Genomic DNA, 16,130 nt, shown 5'->3' with positions numbered 1-16,130 from the left:
TGAGGCTTAAAGCAATCTTGTAATGTGAGCTCCTATAAAATTAATAAAACAATTTACAATATCTAATATATAATTATACCCAGTAAATATTTCCATTCAGAAAAACGGGGACATAGAAAAAAAATGGATAGGACCAAAGCAAGACTAAAATCCAGCTGGGCAAACAAGTCCTGTAGCTCTGTATCTGGCATCTGGAGCACATGACACTATGATGTTCTCTATAAAGAACTTGTGCAGATGCCCCCTCTTGGCCTTGTTGGTTGCAGCCCAAGTGGCCTTTCTGATGGCTTGTCTCTACTCAATTCTTGCAGCTTTCCTATGATGATGTCCCCTGTTACTAGTATTTCTTAATCTTAGGGATCTCCACTGCAGCTTTGAATTTCTCTTCACATCTCCATGCTATTCCCTTTCAGGAGCTACCAGAAGGGAATCCAACACTGCTACACCTTGCCTAGCCTCCCAGGCCTTCCTTAGAAATCCTGGTGGAAGCCTCCCATTACCCCATAACACTAATACAATGCATTCCTGCAGAACCAGCACTACATGGTTGATACCAAGGTCTGCCTTGATACTACAACCATTTCCCACTTCAGAACTATTGGAATTGTTATAATCAGCTTTTTCACTGCTGGGATTAAAAGTCTACGCCTCCAGGGATACTGGCTGCAGCAACCCCTGAGTTCCTGGGTGGCTGAGCATGTTGTAAAAACTTCCTAGTCCCCCTTGTGCAAGAAGGGTACCCAATTGGTCCATTCTCAAGAAAATTTTTACTTTTACTTTCTTGAATCTGAGATGGCTATAGTCTTGCCAGCTCCTGAGATGCCTTCAAGCCATCTTTCTCATTATCTTTGGGCAAAGTTTTTAGCATTTCTTAGAGGTGGTAATGTCTTTGAAAACTGCAACTTCCTTGGCCCCAGTTTTATTCCTGCATTTCAAGTCCAAGTTTTTCAAATCTTTCTGCGCTGCTTTCTGCTTCTGATTATCACAACAAATTTGGTTAAAAGCTGCCAGAAATATCCACGCCACCACCCAAATGCTATGCAGCCTAGACATTTCTTCTGCCAGATTAAGAAGTTCATCGCTTTTAAAATCAGCTTCACAGAAAGTCTCAGGACAAGGGCAAAATGCAGACAACTTCTCAGCCATAACATAACACAAATGGCCTCTACTCCAAATTCCAATACAGTCCTCCTTTTCTCAACCTTTACTGTCCATAGTCCTTTTGGCATTCTGGTCTTCTGAGATCCCACCAGAATCAGGTATTAATCTCTGTTTCCAACAATATAAAGCATTTCCAGCTTGCACTGCTATACATCTAAAAATTCCTCCCACCAATTCCAAAGAGTTCCAGATGCTTATGAACCACATGGTCTGTATATTCACAGATATGAGCCCACTCCTGGTACCAATTTCTGTATTAGTCAGGGTTCCCTAGAGGAACAGAATCAGTTGGAAGTATAATTGTAAAAAGGGGAATTATTAGATTGGCTTACACAACCAGAAACTCGATAGTCTGCAATGGCTGTCTGTAAGCTGCAGAGATGGAAGATCTAGTAGCTGCATAGTCCAAGACACTGACACCTCAGAACAAGAGGGATCAACAATGCTACCCTAGCCTGAGACCAAAGGCTTTTTGAAAGTCCTTGGAGAATCACTGGCTTTGGAAGAGGGAAGGAGTGAGTCTGATATCCTGAGGTGATCGAATCAGCAAATGAGAACTCATTCAAGAAGAATCCAACTTAAATCTGGTGCTGCTTCATTCTTCCTCCAACTTTCATTCCATCTAAGCCATCATCCTATTGGACAGTGCTACCCACACTTAGGGAGGAGCTCCAATTCAGTTCCCTATCCCACAAACAAATCATTCCTAAACACACCCTCATTTACATGCCCAGAAGACTTTGTGTGTGTGTGTGTGTGTGTGTGTGTTGCTGGAAACTGAACCCAGGGCCTTGTGCAAGCAAGACAAGCACTCTACCAACTGAGCTATATCCCCAGCCCACTCGGAAGCCTCTTAATCTTTGGCATCTCTTAATCCAATCACATTGACAATTCAAATTAACCATTATAGAATTATAGAAAATGTTTTTAATAAATTTAATTACTTATTAATATATTGTTTGAACTCAAGATTTACTTTTAAATGTGATCATCATCTCCCCTCAAAATGGGTGGATGAAGTTGATCAAAGCACACTGAACACATTGACTGGGTTCTTTGACACAAAGTTTTACCACTTTCTCAAGACACATAGTAAAGTTAAAGTATCCTATCAAAGACAATTTACTGTCATTTATAACTAAAAAGAACCAAAAAAATAAAATATAATAAATTAATATAAAATAAAAGGGTTCTTCAGACAACAGTGGGAAAGAGATCCATTTCAGCAGATATGCAATTCTCAATATAGAAATACAGGAAACATGAGAAATAAAGGAAAGAAGATGATTCAAAATTTGACAATAAACCAATAGATGAATCCACATATTCAAATGGATGAAATAAGAGACAAATAATTCAAAAAGTTGAGGGTTAAAATGAACAGTGAACTAAAAGAAATCTGAGCAATGAACTGAGATTATACATTAAGTAAAAGTTTACTTCAATAAGAAGAGATTCTGAAAAAGAATCCTAAAAGTGAAAGATTCAATACACCATTTAAAAAATTTAGTATAAAATACCACTAATAGATAAGACCACATAGCAGGTAGATTTTTAGGCTTTTTAAGACAAGGTATGTGATCTTGAAAACTCAATCAGCAATAAAGACAAAAAGAAACCATGATCAGAATTTCAGGAAATATGGGACAACTTTAAAAGAAGAAAACCTAGGAATCATTTGAATTAAACAGTATTCTGAGATATAAGCTAAGGACATAGATACACTTTCCAGTGAAAGAATATAAGAAAATTTTCCAAACCTCAGGAATTTGACAGACATCCACATACTGGAGGCTTTCAGAAACAAAAATAAATAATGTAAAAAATTTAAAAATAAACAAATTTTCCATGATACTTTATAAAAAAAATGCCTAATATACAGAGGAAAAATAGATTTTTGACAGCCCAAAAGTAAAACTTCATGTCACAGAGATAAGCCAACAAGAATAATGGCTTATTTTCTGTCCCAGTGTACTTCTTTATTTTTGATCACCATGTGTTTTAGATAAATATTAAATTGTGTCTTTTTCCTGTTCATCAAACATATTTTATTCTCTTGCCTCTAAAACACCTCAAGAGTCTAGACAAAGCCAGGCATGGTGGTGCATTCTTGTAATCCCCATGGCTCAGGAGGCTGGGAAAGAGGTTCTCAAGTAGAAACCAGTCTCAGCAATGCAGCAAGGCCCTAAGGAACTTAATGAGACCCTGTCTCAAAATAAGAAATAAAAAGGAGCTGGAGATATGGTTCAGTGATTAACCCCTGGGGTCAATCCTGGTACTAAAAAAGAAAAACGAAAAAGTGTCTAGACCAAGAGCCCAGACATCCTATATAATCACAAAAGCAGCCTCTGATAAACAACACAAACATCTTCCATTATATTAAATCTCAACAGTCAAAGCCATGAATACTTCTCTATATTTAGTAACACAAATCCTGAGTTAAATATCTACTTTGTAAGTTAGATTCACTTGGTTTTCTAAAAGGCATGCCTGGATGATTTTAATAAAAATTCCCCTGCATCATAGAAAGAATAATGATTTAGAGTCATGAGAAGAAAATAATCTTTTGCAAGGCACAAAACAAACAGATAGAAAGCTATCTTTCTTAAAAGCCTTGTATTTGGTCATTTCTATGCTTTGCACCTTAAGTTTTTATTCTTACTATTAAGAATGTAGGACCAGAGTCAGGAAGCCTGGTTTTAATGTTAGTTTTACCATTTACATTATGGGCAAGACTGTCAGTATCTATGAGAGCTTGGGAGTCAGATAGGTTGAAATCAGTCTTGGGACTTTGTGAAATCTTTGAAAATTTACTTAACATCTTTTTGCAATCAAAACACTGTCTGATCTACATCCACCCTTCTCTCCCTAATGTCACATCACACTGCAGTATTCTCACTTTGCTCATTCATAATATCTCCTGCTTGACCCTCCAACCCACTGGGTACACTCTAAACTCAGAATCTTTACATATGATATTTTTCTTCCACAGAATTACTTTTCCTCCACAGTTTTACAGGTTATCCCATGAGTTCTTCAGGGCTATGTTGAAATATTTACATTCCTGTGAATCCTACCTTATTTAAAGGATTTAGAACTTTATCCCATTTTGCCTAATCCCAATATTCCTATCTTACTTCCCAGCTTTCAATTTTATATCACAGTAGCTAATATCATTGAATATTTTCCATATTTTACTTATTAATTTCTTATTGTCAGTCTCTTTTGATGAGAATGTAAGTTCCATAGTGCCAGGAACTGTCATCTTCTTTGTTTACTACTGGGTCCCCAGCACTTAAAATGCCTGGCATGTAGAAAATTTTCAATAAGTACTTACTTAACAAATTAATATACAATAAAATTATGAGATAGTTTTTATTGGTTCTTGGTAGCAAGATTTTTCGGCATGATTTCATTGTATCCATAGTGTTAGATCTTTTAAACTTTGAGACTGTGTGCAATGTTAACTGGTCTGTAAGTGCTCTGTTGCAGCAACAGCCGTAACTACATATGAAAAGGGTTGATCAGAAACAAACTCACATACCCAGAGAAAAAATTTCCCAAAGCAGAACTCCAAAGGACCACACATCACTCTGGGTTGTATACACCTTGTCAAAAATGGCTTCAGGTGCCATCCACTTAAGTGGGAGTTTTGCCTAAAAAAAAAACAAGATAGAAGAAAACCCTCAGAATAGAGACTGTAACCCCATTAGAGGCAAGAGTAGTTGTCTGCTGTTTTGTGCCAGGGAACTTTGAACTTACATCTCCTTTCCAGACATAGTCAGGGTCTTTGTAGATGTCTCTGGCCAAACCAAAGTCACAGATCTTTACAACATTGTTATCAGCTAGAAGGATGTTCCTAGCAGCCAAGTCTCGATGAATGCACTAAAGAAAAAAGAAGAAGGTGGCTCTTAGGGCTTTGGGGCCCTAGGATGGTACAGATTAAAAGACTTTCAACCAAAAAAAAAAAAGAAAAAGAAAAAGGAGAAGTGGAAATTGAGCATGGAGTTGAAAACGAATGGGAAACCAGAAAAAGGAAGTTTCACAGAGGTGCCCAGCCCCAGAAAACAAAGTACCTTACACAGATAAATTGATCCATTTGGAAATTGGCAGGGTAGGCAGAATCTATAGAATGATAACACCTGTTTAACTCTTACATATTTTGTTCTTTGGACTCTCGTTGACTATCTTACCTTAGAAAAGATCCATTCTCTCCTACTGTATTTCACTGTTAGTGCCCTGAATTACAATAGATCTTATTTTCTCTCATTTGAACAACATCAATGGTTACTTAACTGTTCTCTCTGCTTTCATTCTAGCCACATGGACTAGTCCATCACCCATTCTAGCTATCAAAATTTAATTCCTAAGAAACAAATCTAATCATGTAAAATGCCTGTTTAGAAGCTTTTTATTTTACAGTAACTGGAAACCATTTAAGTTCATATTCCTTGGCATGGCATTCAAAACCTTTACAGTCTATGCCAAGCTTTGTATTCAGCTACATCTTCCTCCTGCCACATTTACCTCCTTGAATCCTATATATCTTAAACTTTTCATTTCTTTATTATACTGCTGAAATATAACTTTCTCTTAGAAACCTTCACAGATTCTCCAGGACTACTCCTATGCAATCACAAAGCATTTATTTCATATTTCTATCCTAGACAATATCCTGTTATATTATATGTAGTATATCTTTCTTATTGGATTCTGAGGAAGGAGAACTGCATCTTTCATGTCTGTATCTCAGCTTTTAGCAGAAAGAACATTACAGACAATCACCACATATTTGCTGAATAAATTCATTTTCAGTATAAAATAATGTGCGTAATTAACAGGTCTAAATAATCCTAATCTAGTCACCTTCTAAATTAGTTTGAAAAGTAAGTCCCCCAAAACTGTAGGAAGGCAGGTGAGTAGCTGTCTCAAAGGTGAATGCATGTATGCATATTTTTTCAAAGACTAATTGGAGAGAGAAAATTGGAACACAAGCATAAGGTAAGACTATTAAAAAAGAAAAACAGCTACCATGGACACTGTGGTCATTATAATCCATCTTCCTTGCATCTCCAATGAATGGAAGTGAAGGAAAAAGAATAATGAATGCTCACTTTTCTGGAAGCAAGGAACTCCATTCCTTTGGCTACTTGGAAGCTATAGCAGATGAGGTCCTCTAAGGTAAGGGGATGCTTGAAGAGGTCATCTGAGAATAGGAAGAACAGAGAATATTACAGATGGCCAAGAGTTGAAGAATGTCCCATAATCCTGGATAGGTAATCATAAGGTAGAGGAAAGACACCTTATTTCCATGAAACCATAGAGAACAAGGGACAATTTTTTTTTACAACAGGCCTTGGTATGACTTACTCCACTAGGATAATATGTGTGTTTTTAAGTAATTGATTCAAATCCTTGTGCAGGAAAAGAATCTAAAATTGTGTCTCCGTTGATTTAACAGCTCATTCCTTGAATGTTCTGTTGAAAGTTCTTTTGAAAGACAGGTCTGTCTTTCAAAAAATAATAAGTGGTTTATTGATATTCCCTTGCCTCTTCTGAGTACAAGAGAATGTAGATGATTTTTAGAGGCAAAGTTTGGGAATCTCCAGTAAATATCCATGATTAATGGTGACAACAGGACTGGATTTTTATAATCAGAATGTTTACTTGTCATGTATATTCCCTATTTATTGCTTGTTTGCCCTTCTCTTCATTTTTATCAAAACATATAAAGTTCAAAGAAATTTCTTCTGCTCTTCCTGATGTTATGCCATCCCCAAAATATAATTAGAAGGTCCTTTATAATGATTCTAGACCAATTCCTTCCATCATTTCACAGGAAGGGAAACTGAGACCTATAAAAGAGATGTGGCTTCTTCAAGGTAATAAGACACAGATCAAAGGATTCTCAAGAAAGTGAAAATTACTTCATTTCTATAAGCCAGACAGATACTACAGATGAAGGTCTATTTCTGACCAACAGGACAATAAAAGAACATAGGATGAGTAAGAGCACAACCACCTTGGGAAGATCAGAAGTAGCACTTAATGTAATAGGCAGAAACCTCAGGTAGAACAAGAGTAATGTCACTCAAGGTCAATGCCTAAGTCTGACAGTTTTGACTGGAATGTTGGGTAAAATAAGAATAGGTGGGATGCCTGAGTTCAATTTGTTTTTTTATAAATATTTATTTATTCCATTTTGGAAAATCTATTATATATTTGTACAGCTCTAATAGTTGCTTATTCTTGAAATATTTTCACATTGCTTGGAAACAGCTATATCCCAAGATACCCAAGTTACTCCAACACTCCAGTTACTTCTTTCCTGTCCAAACTTTTCCATGATTCAGCAAATAAAGGGTATATCCCAGCCCATGGATACACTAGGTATCTATTTATATTAGTCTCTATTTTAGAAAATATCTTAATGTCTGTTAATCATATGTTGTGTTTTACACACTAATATTTTGTAAAGTCATCCACATTATTTGTTAATAATTAAGTATATATTATACAGTTTGAGATGGAGTTAATATAGGTTAATATTTTTTATATCATCCCTACTTTGAGTAATAGTACTCCTCTGTTATGAGAATAAGCACCTCTAACCATGTCATGGGAAATATGGAGGAAAACCTTCATGCAAAAATGATTTGGAAACTGTACATGTCTAAAACATTATGGGATATCATCATTATAAGATACTTCTGATTGCTAATTTAAGTGCAAGTTCAGCATACAGCAAAAGTCCTCCATGTTAGATAGAAATGGCTACAGAAAATGGTATGGGATTTTCTGGAGTTCCACTATTTAACTTTGCCTGGTCTTGCTGATTAGGCCTCATTTGCCCACTGACTCCTTACTTCATACCCTCATTAGCCTTGAGGTTTTGCCATAAGGAAAGGGTCTACTTGTACTTACCTACATGGTGGGTTGTTGTAGCCCCCAGAAGGTAGCAGCTAGCTTCTTCCTCCTCATCAGATTCACTGTAACTCTTGTCTTCTATAAAACCAGAACTGATGGAACTTCCTGTGCTAGCCACATTCTGCAGATGATTCTTAGTTAGCTGAGTGAGATCACTGTCAGAATCATGAATAGTCTTCACTTTTTTTCCCATATTGAGCTGGGACTGAGAATTTAAACAGATCATCAGTGTTTGAAGAGAACTTATGAATCATCCAATTCAATTTATTCTATTTTCATTAGAGAAGCTGAGAACCAGAGAGGTATAAGAGAGTTCTGTGAGTTCACATAATTTGAGAGCAAAGCTGAGAGTGATGACTGCTAATCTAAAATTCTATTACCTATATCAAAATGCCAGCTAGTTTATCCTTAGTGGGAGGAAATTGCTGAGAGTTGACCATCTGAGTATGTTACCTTGCCATGGAATTCAGCAGGCCTGCATAGGACAAGGATATCTCATAACCAGCAGTAGTTCAAATGGTGTCAAATTATCATTTTCCTATGCTCAGAAATTGGGCAAATAGAAGGGAGTCAGCTCTGTTTTAAAATTATGATTACTTCCTTTCCATTTGCTAAAGATAGACTGAGGTGGAACTCATTGATGAAAATAATAAATTGCTAGCTAAGTTCAGAGTTCCTAATCAGTTGGATGGATTCTAGAAGTTATTTTATTAATTAATACCCAATATCAAAAAAATTCAAAATAAATCACAACATAATGATCACGTACAACACTTTGCAGTACTTTGTGAAGTGGAGAAACCAGCTTTTCTCTGGGAAGACAAGGACAGTTGCAACATGTATATCTGGGGACAATAAAAAAGTGCTAACAGGAGATCTATGTCTTTAACTATTTCCTTAATGGTGGAAGTTATCCAAAATATAGAGCTTCATCCCAGATTTCAAAGAAATAGAGAGATCCGGCATGTCTATGAAAGCCTAAAGGCATAATGGAATCTTGGCATACCTCACCAATTTGGGCCTCAGAATATAAGAGAATTACACACACAAAAGTTATAATTTCAGCTAATGACAGAATTCTGAGTGCCAGTTTCAAAGCAACATCAGTGGAAGTGATTCTAGAGGTAATTTAATTCAAATCTTTATTGGATGCATAAGTGTACATACTATTATTCCTGATTAATAATCCCCTAGCCTCTGCTATCCCCTTCTCCCTCTTTCTATGTATCATCATAAAATCTCCAGAGAAGACTCAAAACGTGGAATAGAGTGTGGGGTTCAGTTGGAGAAACCTACCTTGGAAGCAATAAAATCTCCTCTCTTCCCTCTCAGAAAATTAGCTAGGTTTCCATATTTGCAGAATTCTACTATGATCATCAAAGGACCTGCCAAAAGTAATATCTATAGTCATCTTTTCATGAAAGATAGTAAAAGGTAGCCAACTCTTGGGCTACTCTGACCTTGGTAACCTGTTGGACATGGAATATCCTAAAATTTCATTAACTCTCTTTAGTTGTAAACTAGTTGATGGATAAATTGAGCTGGATACAATGGTGACTGACCTCAAAAACATGCTGGCTGCTGAAAGATGAAAAAGTGAGATTGGCAAATAGGGGAAAATAAGGTTAATAATCCTGCTGAGCTTACCTGTGAAGTTCCCTAAGATGTACAGCATAAAATATGAAAGAATTAATAGGACAGTTTACACTCCAATGACCAAGGCAAATGTGAACACAACTCGTTGGATATTTTAGGCATTATATTACCTTTCCCACTTTATATATTGTTGTCCCAACCCCACCATCATTTTATTGATAAAATTCGTTTCTAAAAGGTTCACTCAATGGACTAAATTTTTCTGCAATTTGCTCATGGCTTTCAAGTTTATTTGTGTTTGCCTTGATGTGTATTTTATTCATATTTATTTCAGCAGCACCGCTCTCCCCTAACATCCTTAAGGAAGACCCTAGCTAAAATCAGTGGGTGCTTAGAAAATGCTGTTTGAAATAAAGGCAAGTGAAAGGACAGTGCAGTAGAATTGTCATAGGGGAAGAAACAAAATGTTTTAGATTTAGTGTAAAGAAGAAATATATAAATGGACAGGGCATGGAAATATGCTTGTTGAAAAAGTGGGTGAAACCCTCCTCAGGCTATGGTAGCAAGTACACTGAAGGTAAGATAGATGACTCAAGAAGTCTAGAAAGTACCATGTCTTGAACAGATTTTCACATTTCCTTGGCAAATTCTCTAACTATCCTGTCCAAGATCAGATACAATGTTGAGCTAGCAGGAATCTTAGACATAAACTCAATTTCTTTGTATATTGTACAGCCTTCCCTAGAGCAGGGGGCTGAGAACATGAGTTCTGGAGATCCTATGAAGTGTGATAAGTCTATAAGTTATAAGAACCTCACATGCAATTCAGGTAGTCATCTAAATCAGGGACTACCTTGCTTCTGAGCATATAACCTCTAGGAAAGAGATCTGTCTAGCTATGAAAGTCTTCTTACCTCCAGGCTTAGTGCAGGCACCCAGTAAGTTGACCACATTGAGGTGGTGACCAATGTGAATGAGGATCTTCAGCTCTGACATTAAAGCCTTACACTCATTGGATGTTGCACAATCTGTTTGAGATAAACACAATAATCATACAAAAGGAATTTTTTTTGTCCCTAAGAGTAATGGTGGAGCATATGAAATACAACTTCCTGGTAAAGGAATTCTGGCAGAAAAGTCTGGAACACAACCACTCAGATGTTGGTTTGTCATCCTTTCCAAACAATATTTTAAACAAATAATATCTTTGTAGCATGTCCTAATTGGCCTCTACTCTGAGCTCTATGCAGTATTAGCCTCAATAACGTTTCTGATTTTTCATTTTGAAACAGGTACTCTTAGAATATAATCCTTTATGTGATAAACATTTTATCAATTACTGTACTATAAGAGGTAATGAGTTAATTGGCCCAGATTGTTCTAAATATTGATTTTTGTGGACATGTGGAATCAGAGGCATGGATTGGATAGTATTCAAATGTTTAGACACATGTTTATCCATTCAAGACTAAAAACACACCATAATTGATGCATCATGACCAGTGGAGAATTCACTTGGATTTCTATTCAAGTATATATGATACCATATAATTCCACTGATACATTGAGATTCTGATAGCCAAATACCATTAAGGACTTATACTGATGTTACCAGCAATTAAAAATATCAGGTTATAAACCAAATGCTGAATGTTTTCTTTGATATAAGGAAGCCGATTCATAGTGGGATAGGGAAGGGGAGCATGGGAGGAATAGACGAACTCTAGATAGGGCAGAGGGGAAGGAGGGGAAAGGAGGGGACATGGGGTAATTAATGATGGTTGAATGTGATGATCATTATTATCCAAAGTACATGTATAAGGACACAAATTGGTGTGAGTATACTCTGTATACAACCAGAGATATGAAAAATTGAGTTCTATATATGTAATGAGAGTTGTAATGCATTCCATTGTTATATATAAATAAAAATATATATATATCAGGTCATTACTTCTGCATTTAAGTTGTTGTATGCAAAGGAGATAAACAGGTTGTCATACAAGTTTCCACAATGACTGGTCATACTTGTGTGGCTGCTATTTTTCATGAACATGAAGATGGAATGATGGTAGAAGCTGTATTTATTTACCTCCTTTACTTCCAGTTCATGTCTTTCACAGTACAGTTTTCTACCTGTCCCCAAAATATACCTATAGATGTTCCTCAATGGCTTCCAAAGCATTAGAAATATTACCTTTTAGCATCTTCACTGCCACTATTTTACAGGTTGAAGCTTTGTCGATGCCAAAGGCACAAGCTTCTATCACTTTACCAAAGGCACCATGGCCCAGGATTTTGCCTGAGGGGAACAAGAAGTAAAAATTAGCAATTGTGAAAGACCTCAGAAAAAAGTGCACATTTGAGTTCTTGTAATGAATACCAGCATCCCAAAGACAAAGCATTCACAGGGAGGTTTTGCAGACCACCCTATGTAAAATTATAATGCTGTTTTCCTCTATAACACTTAACTACTAGATAATATTATATTTATTTATCATTTATTGTTGTATCTATCTATTATTAATCTACCACACTAGAATGTAAGTTCAATGAAGACTTTCTTGTTAATAACTATATACTCAGCAGCTAGGATAATGTTTAATACATAGTAGATACCTAGCAAATATGTGTGTATGAAGCAAGCGAATGAAAGGTTATACCACATCAGCCATGGAGACAAAGAACTTTGTGGGTTGAGGAAGATCCATAATGGCCTACAGACACATACTAGTTCAGTAGGTAAAAGTGTTATATACCTTTTAAACGTTGTAAGTCTCCAAGTAATATACTTTATTAGTAATCACATTAGCTACTGATATTCTGGATCTAAGTTTGAAGTCATTCAAGTGCAATTATTTATGGAAAAGACTCTGTGCTTCCTATAGCCCAAGAAATTTTTGTTAAAGAGATTCTAATGAAAACCAATCCCTATCATTTGTGAAGTACTTTAAATTTGTAAGACATATTGGCAAATGTTCTCACACTGAATTCCCACAAAAGTGATGGAATGTAAGAAAATACACATCAGTCCTAATGTCTCCCTTTTATGAGAAAAACATGTCTTATAGAAGTTAAGGGACTTCTCTTCTCTAAGATTACCTAGATTGTACATCTAAAATCTTTTAGTTGCATGTTATATGTACAATACAATTCTGCTACCCTAATTTCTAATTTTTGATTTGTTTACTATCACCACATTTGAAAAAAATATATCCAATTTTCTAGATGAATCATGAATGAGGTTGAATAGTGTTGCATACAATAATCTAAGTGCAACCTAGATTTTAGTGAAAGAAATTGGTACATACCCAACTGTAACCGGTCCCGAGGAAATTCCCATTTGCTGTCATCATAGGGAAGCCTGTCACATTGTTGATCAAGGGGCATTTCTCTAGGATCCACAATGATGGAAAGGTAGCTTGTTTTGATTTCTGAAACACTGGGCTGCAGAAAGTAAAGGGGAAAAACACCTTACTCTGTTTTATTTCTCTTCTCATGTGGTATAAGGCTTCTGAAGTTCACCATTTCACATCATAAGGAGTTTCATATAGTAAGAAATATGTACAAAAAATAAAGATAAGAAAAAGCACAATAAGAACACAATTAAAATTAAATTGACAATTTGGGAAAACAGTTGCAACAAACATAACATACAAGGAATAATACTCATGTAGGGCACAGACGGAAGGCAGAGCTGTGCGGGCACTCAGCCCAAACAGAAGGTGGAACAGAATGCAGAGACTTTGCTTGTGGGTCACCAGACTGAGCTCTGGACAAAGCACAAGGTCTCCTCAGCATCCCCCACCTCACCAAACACCCTATGCGAGAAACATATGGAATCCATTTTGGAAAACCTTACTCGCCATTAATCAGTGGGCGTGGCTACCAGCACGATTCTGCGTCTGATCAGGTACCTGGTTTCCAATTCCCCCACCCCCAGTTGTGATAACTCAAAATTTTTCTCACAAGCTTTTGGGGCGTGTAGCTATCAATGCAGAACAGCAACTGTACAGGCACCTGATTTCCATCTCTGAGACTAAGAGTAGGGAGGCTCCAGGTGGAAGCTCAAATCCTCTCACACTGGCTACCTGACCACCCTCAATGCAGAGACTCAAGCTAGAAATAGATAACTCCACATAGTGGAAAAAAAGAAAACAGAGTTCTGAGAGACCTTTTTTTTTCTTTTTGCTTTCTCTTCTTCTCTCTCTCTTCTCATCCATGCTCCTCTACCCTTCCCACTCTGGTCCTCTCAAACTCAACATATATGAAACCAAGAACTTTTCATGAAATAGGACTTTAAAACTGAATCACTAGAATAATATAATACAGAGGAATTGCATATGCCCCACCTCCCTCCCCTTTTTTTCTTCTTATTTTCTTTCCCCTCTCTCTTTTTTTCTTTCTTTCCTTGTTAATTTTTTCCTTCTTCCTCCCTCTACCCCACTTTCAACCCCCTAACTTCTACTAGTTATATGTAGGGTAATTTTCTAAGTACAGATAGGAGTTTGAATTTATACATTCTTCCGTAAATTACCCCTTTCTATTCGTTAGAGTTCTCCTCCAAAGTTGCTAAGTTAGATTAACCCCATACCCTCACTCCTTTCCCCCTTAACATAACATCCTATGTGTAACCTTTAGTTCTCTATATGCCATCAGAAATGGTATGCCTTTTATGAAAATAATAACTATATTTTAAATAATAATTGAAGCCAACATCTGTAGACAGAGAGTCTAACTATAAATGTATTAATAATGAAAACTTGCGCATAGATGATGTACTATTGATATTGGGAACTTATAACTGTCTTTCTCCACAAAATAAAGATTTTGGAACTGTACAAGAGTAATATAAATATACAGGAGAAAAACATTAACAGTTACACAAAGCTGGAAAGAATGTGAGCAGTATGAAAAGACAAGTAAAGAAAGGACCACAAACAATGCAGGTCAATTCAACATTAGAAGAGGTAACATCTGCAGCAGAAGGAATGTCAGACAAAGATTTCAGGATATACATGCTTCAGATGATCCGGAGTCTCAAGGAAGACATTAGACAGCAAATTCAGACAATGAAAGATCACTTCGACAATGAATTACATAAACAAATCCAAAAAGCAAAAGATCAACTCTACAGGGAGATAGAGGTTATACAAAAAATAAAAAAAAAAGAAAAACAAAAATCCTGGAAATGAAGAAAATAATAAACCAAAACTCAAATGAGAGTATTACCAGCAGAATAGAACACTTAGAAGATAGAACATCAGATAACGAAGACAAAGTATATCATCTCGAAAAGAATGTATACAGCTCAGCAAGACTGATAATAAACAATTAGCAGAACATCCAAGAAATATGGGATAGCATAAAGAGACCAAATTTGAGAGTTATTGGGATACAGGAAGGTATAGAGGTCCAAACCAAAGGAATGAGCAATCTGTTCAATGAAATAATATTAGAAAACTCCTAGACTTGAAGAATGAAACAGAAATCCACATCCTAGAAGCCTACAGGACGCCAAATGAGCAAAATCACAAGAGATCCACACCAAGACACATTATAATGAAGATGCCCAACATACAGAATAAGGAGGGAATTTTAAAAGCCACAAGAGAAAGGAAGCAGATTACATTTAGGGGTAAACCAATCAGGATCTGCACTGCTAGAAGGGAAGGCACATGGAAAGCACGAAAAAAAAGATGAGGGAAGAAAGTGCTCCAATCAAACCAAGATGATACAATAATAGATTCCCTTGACAGCACAGTAGATGAAATGTCAGAAAAGGACTTCCAAATATACATAACTAAAATACTCTGCAAATAAAACAATGACATAAGAGAGCAAATACAGGCAACGATTGATAACAAAGAGATAAGAGAGTAAATACTTCTCTGTATATTTTAATAGTGAGAATCCCTAGAGGGAAGGTTTTTAAAAACCCCCAAACAAAGGAAGACTAAAACACAGCACATCAAAATGTGTGAGAGGCAGAAAAGACAGCACCAAGAGGGAATTTTATAGCAATGATTGTCTACGTTAAAAAAAAAAAAAAGATAGGAAAATACCAGATTAGAGGAACCCACTGCATGGTGGCTGCTTTCCAAGTGGAATGAAAGCATCAGTTCTGCAGCTGCATGAGGCAGGAAGGCTATTGGAAAGTTCCCTAAAGCAACTTAGAGAGGAAGTAATCAGGAGAAACCCAGGAATATCCTGATAGAATAGAAAGAGAATTAATAGATTGTGTCAGTGCCAGGCAAGGAAAGCTCCCTGCCAATGAACTAAAAATTTCCCAATGAGTTTAATAAAGCAGACTCCACTGTCAAGCAAACTTCAACCTGAGAAGTAAAGAATCTCAGATACTACAAATTTAGATATTTCAGAAGAGGGCCCTGGCACTTAGAAGCAGATTTAGTTTAAGTGGGAAAAGAATGTCATTAAAGAATCCA

General features: G+C 36.4%; 1 protein-coding gene across 1 annotated transcript in view; it reads right to left on the bottom strand.

Annotated features, from left to right (window-relative positions):
- The window catches only part of LOC107155639 (vascular endothelial growth factor receptor kdr-like), a gene marked incomplete at its 5' end in the record, with an annotated part of 118,367 nt that overhangs the window by 64,220 nt on the left and 38,017 nt on the right, over positions 1 to 16,130 (bottom strand). Inside the window, 8 exons of the mRNA XM_048797237.1 lie at positions 4,706 to 4,817; positions 4,924 to 5,046; positions 6,276 to 6,367; positions 8,086 to 8,293; positions 9,385 to 9,473; positions 10,599 to 10,712; positions 11,882 to 11,986; positions 12,996 to 13,131. Of these exons, the coding sequence (XP_048653194.1) occupies positions 4,706 to 4,817; positions 4,924 to 5,046; positions 6,276 to 6,367; positions 8,086 to 8,293; positions 9,385 to 9,473; positions 10,599 to 10,712; positions 11,882 to 11,986; positions 12,996 to 13,131 (979 nt within the window). The remainder of the gene's footprint in view (positions 1 to 4,705; positions 4,818 to 4,923; positions 5,047 to 6,275; positions 6,368 to 8,085; positions 8,294 to 9,384; positions 9,474 to 10,598; positions 10,713 to 11,881; positions 11,987 to 12,995; positions 13,132 to 16,130) is intronic.

Source organism: Marmota marmota, unplaced genomic scaffold, assembly GCF_001458135.2.
Source record: "Marmota marmota marmota unplaced genomic scaffold, marMar, whole genome shotgun sequence".
NCBI classification, from domain to species: Eukaryota; Metazoa; Chordata; class Mammalia; order Rodentia; family Sciuridae; genus Marmota; species Marmota marmota.
Note: the sequence above shows the minus strand (reverse complement) of the source record. Positions and strands in the feature narration are given on the sequence as shown.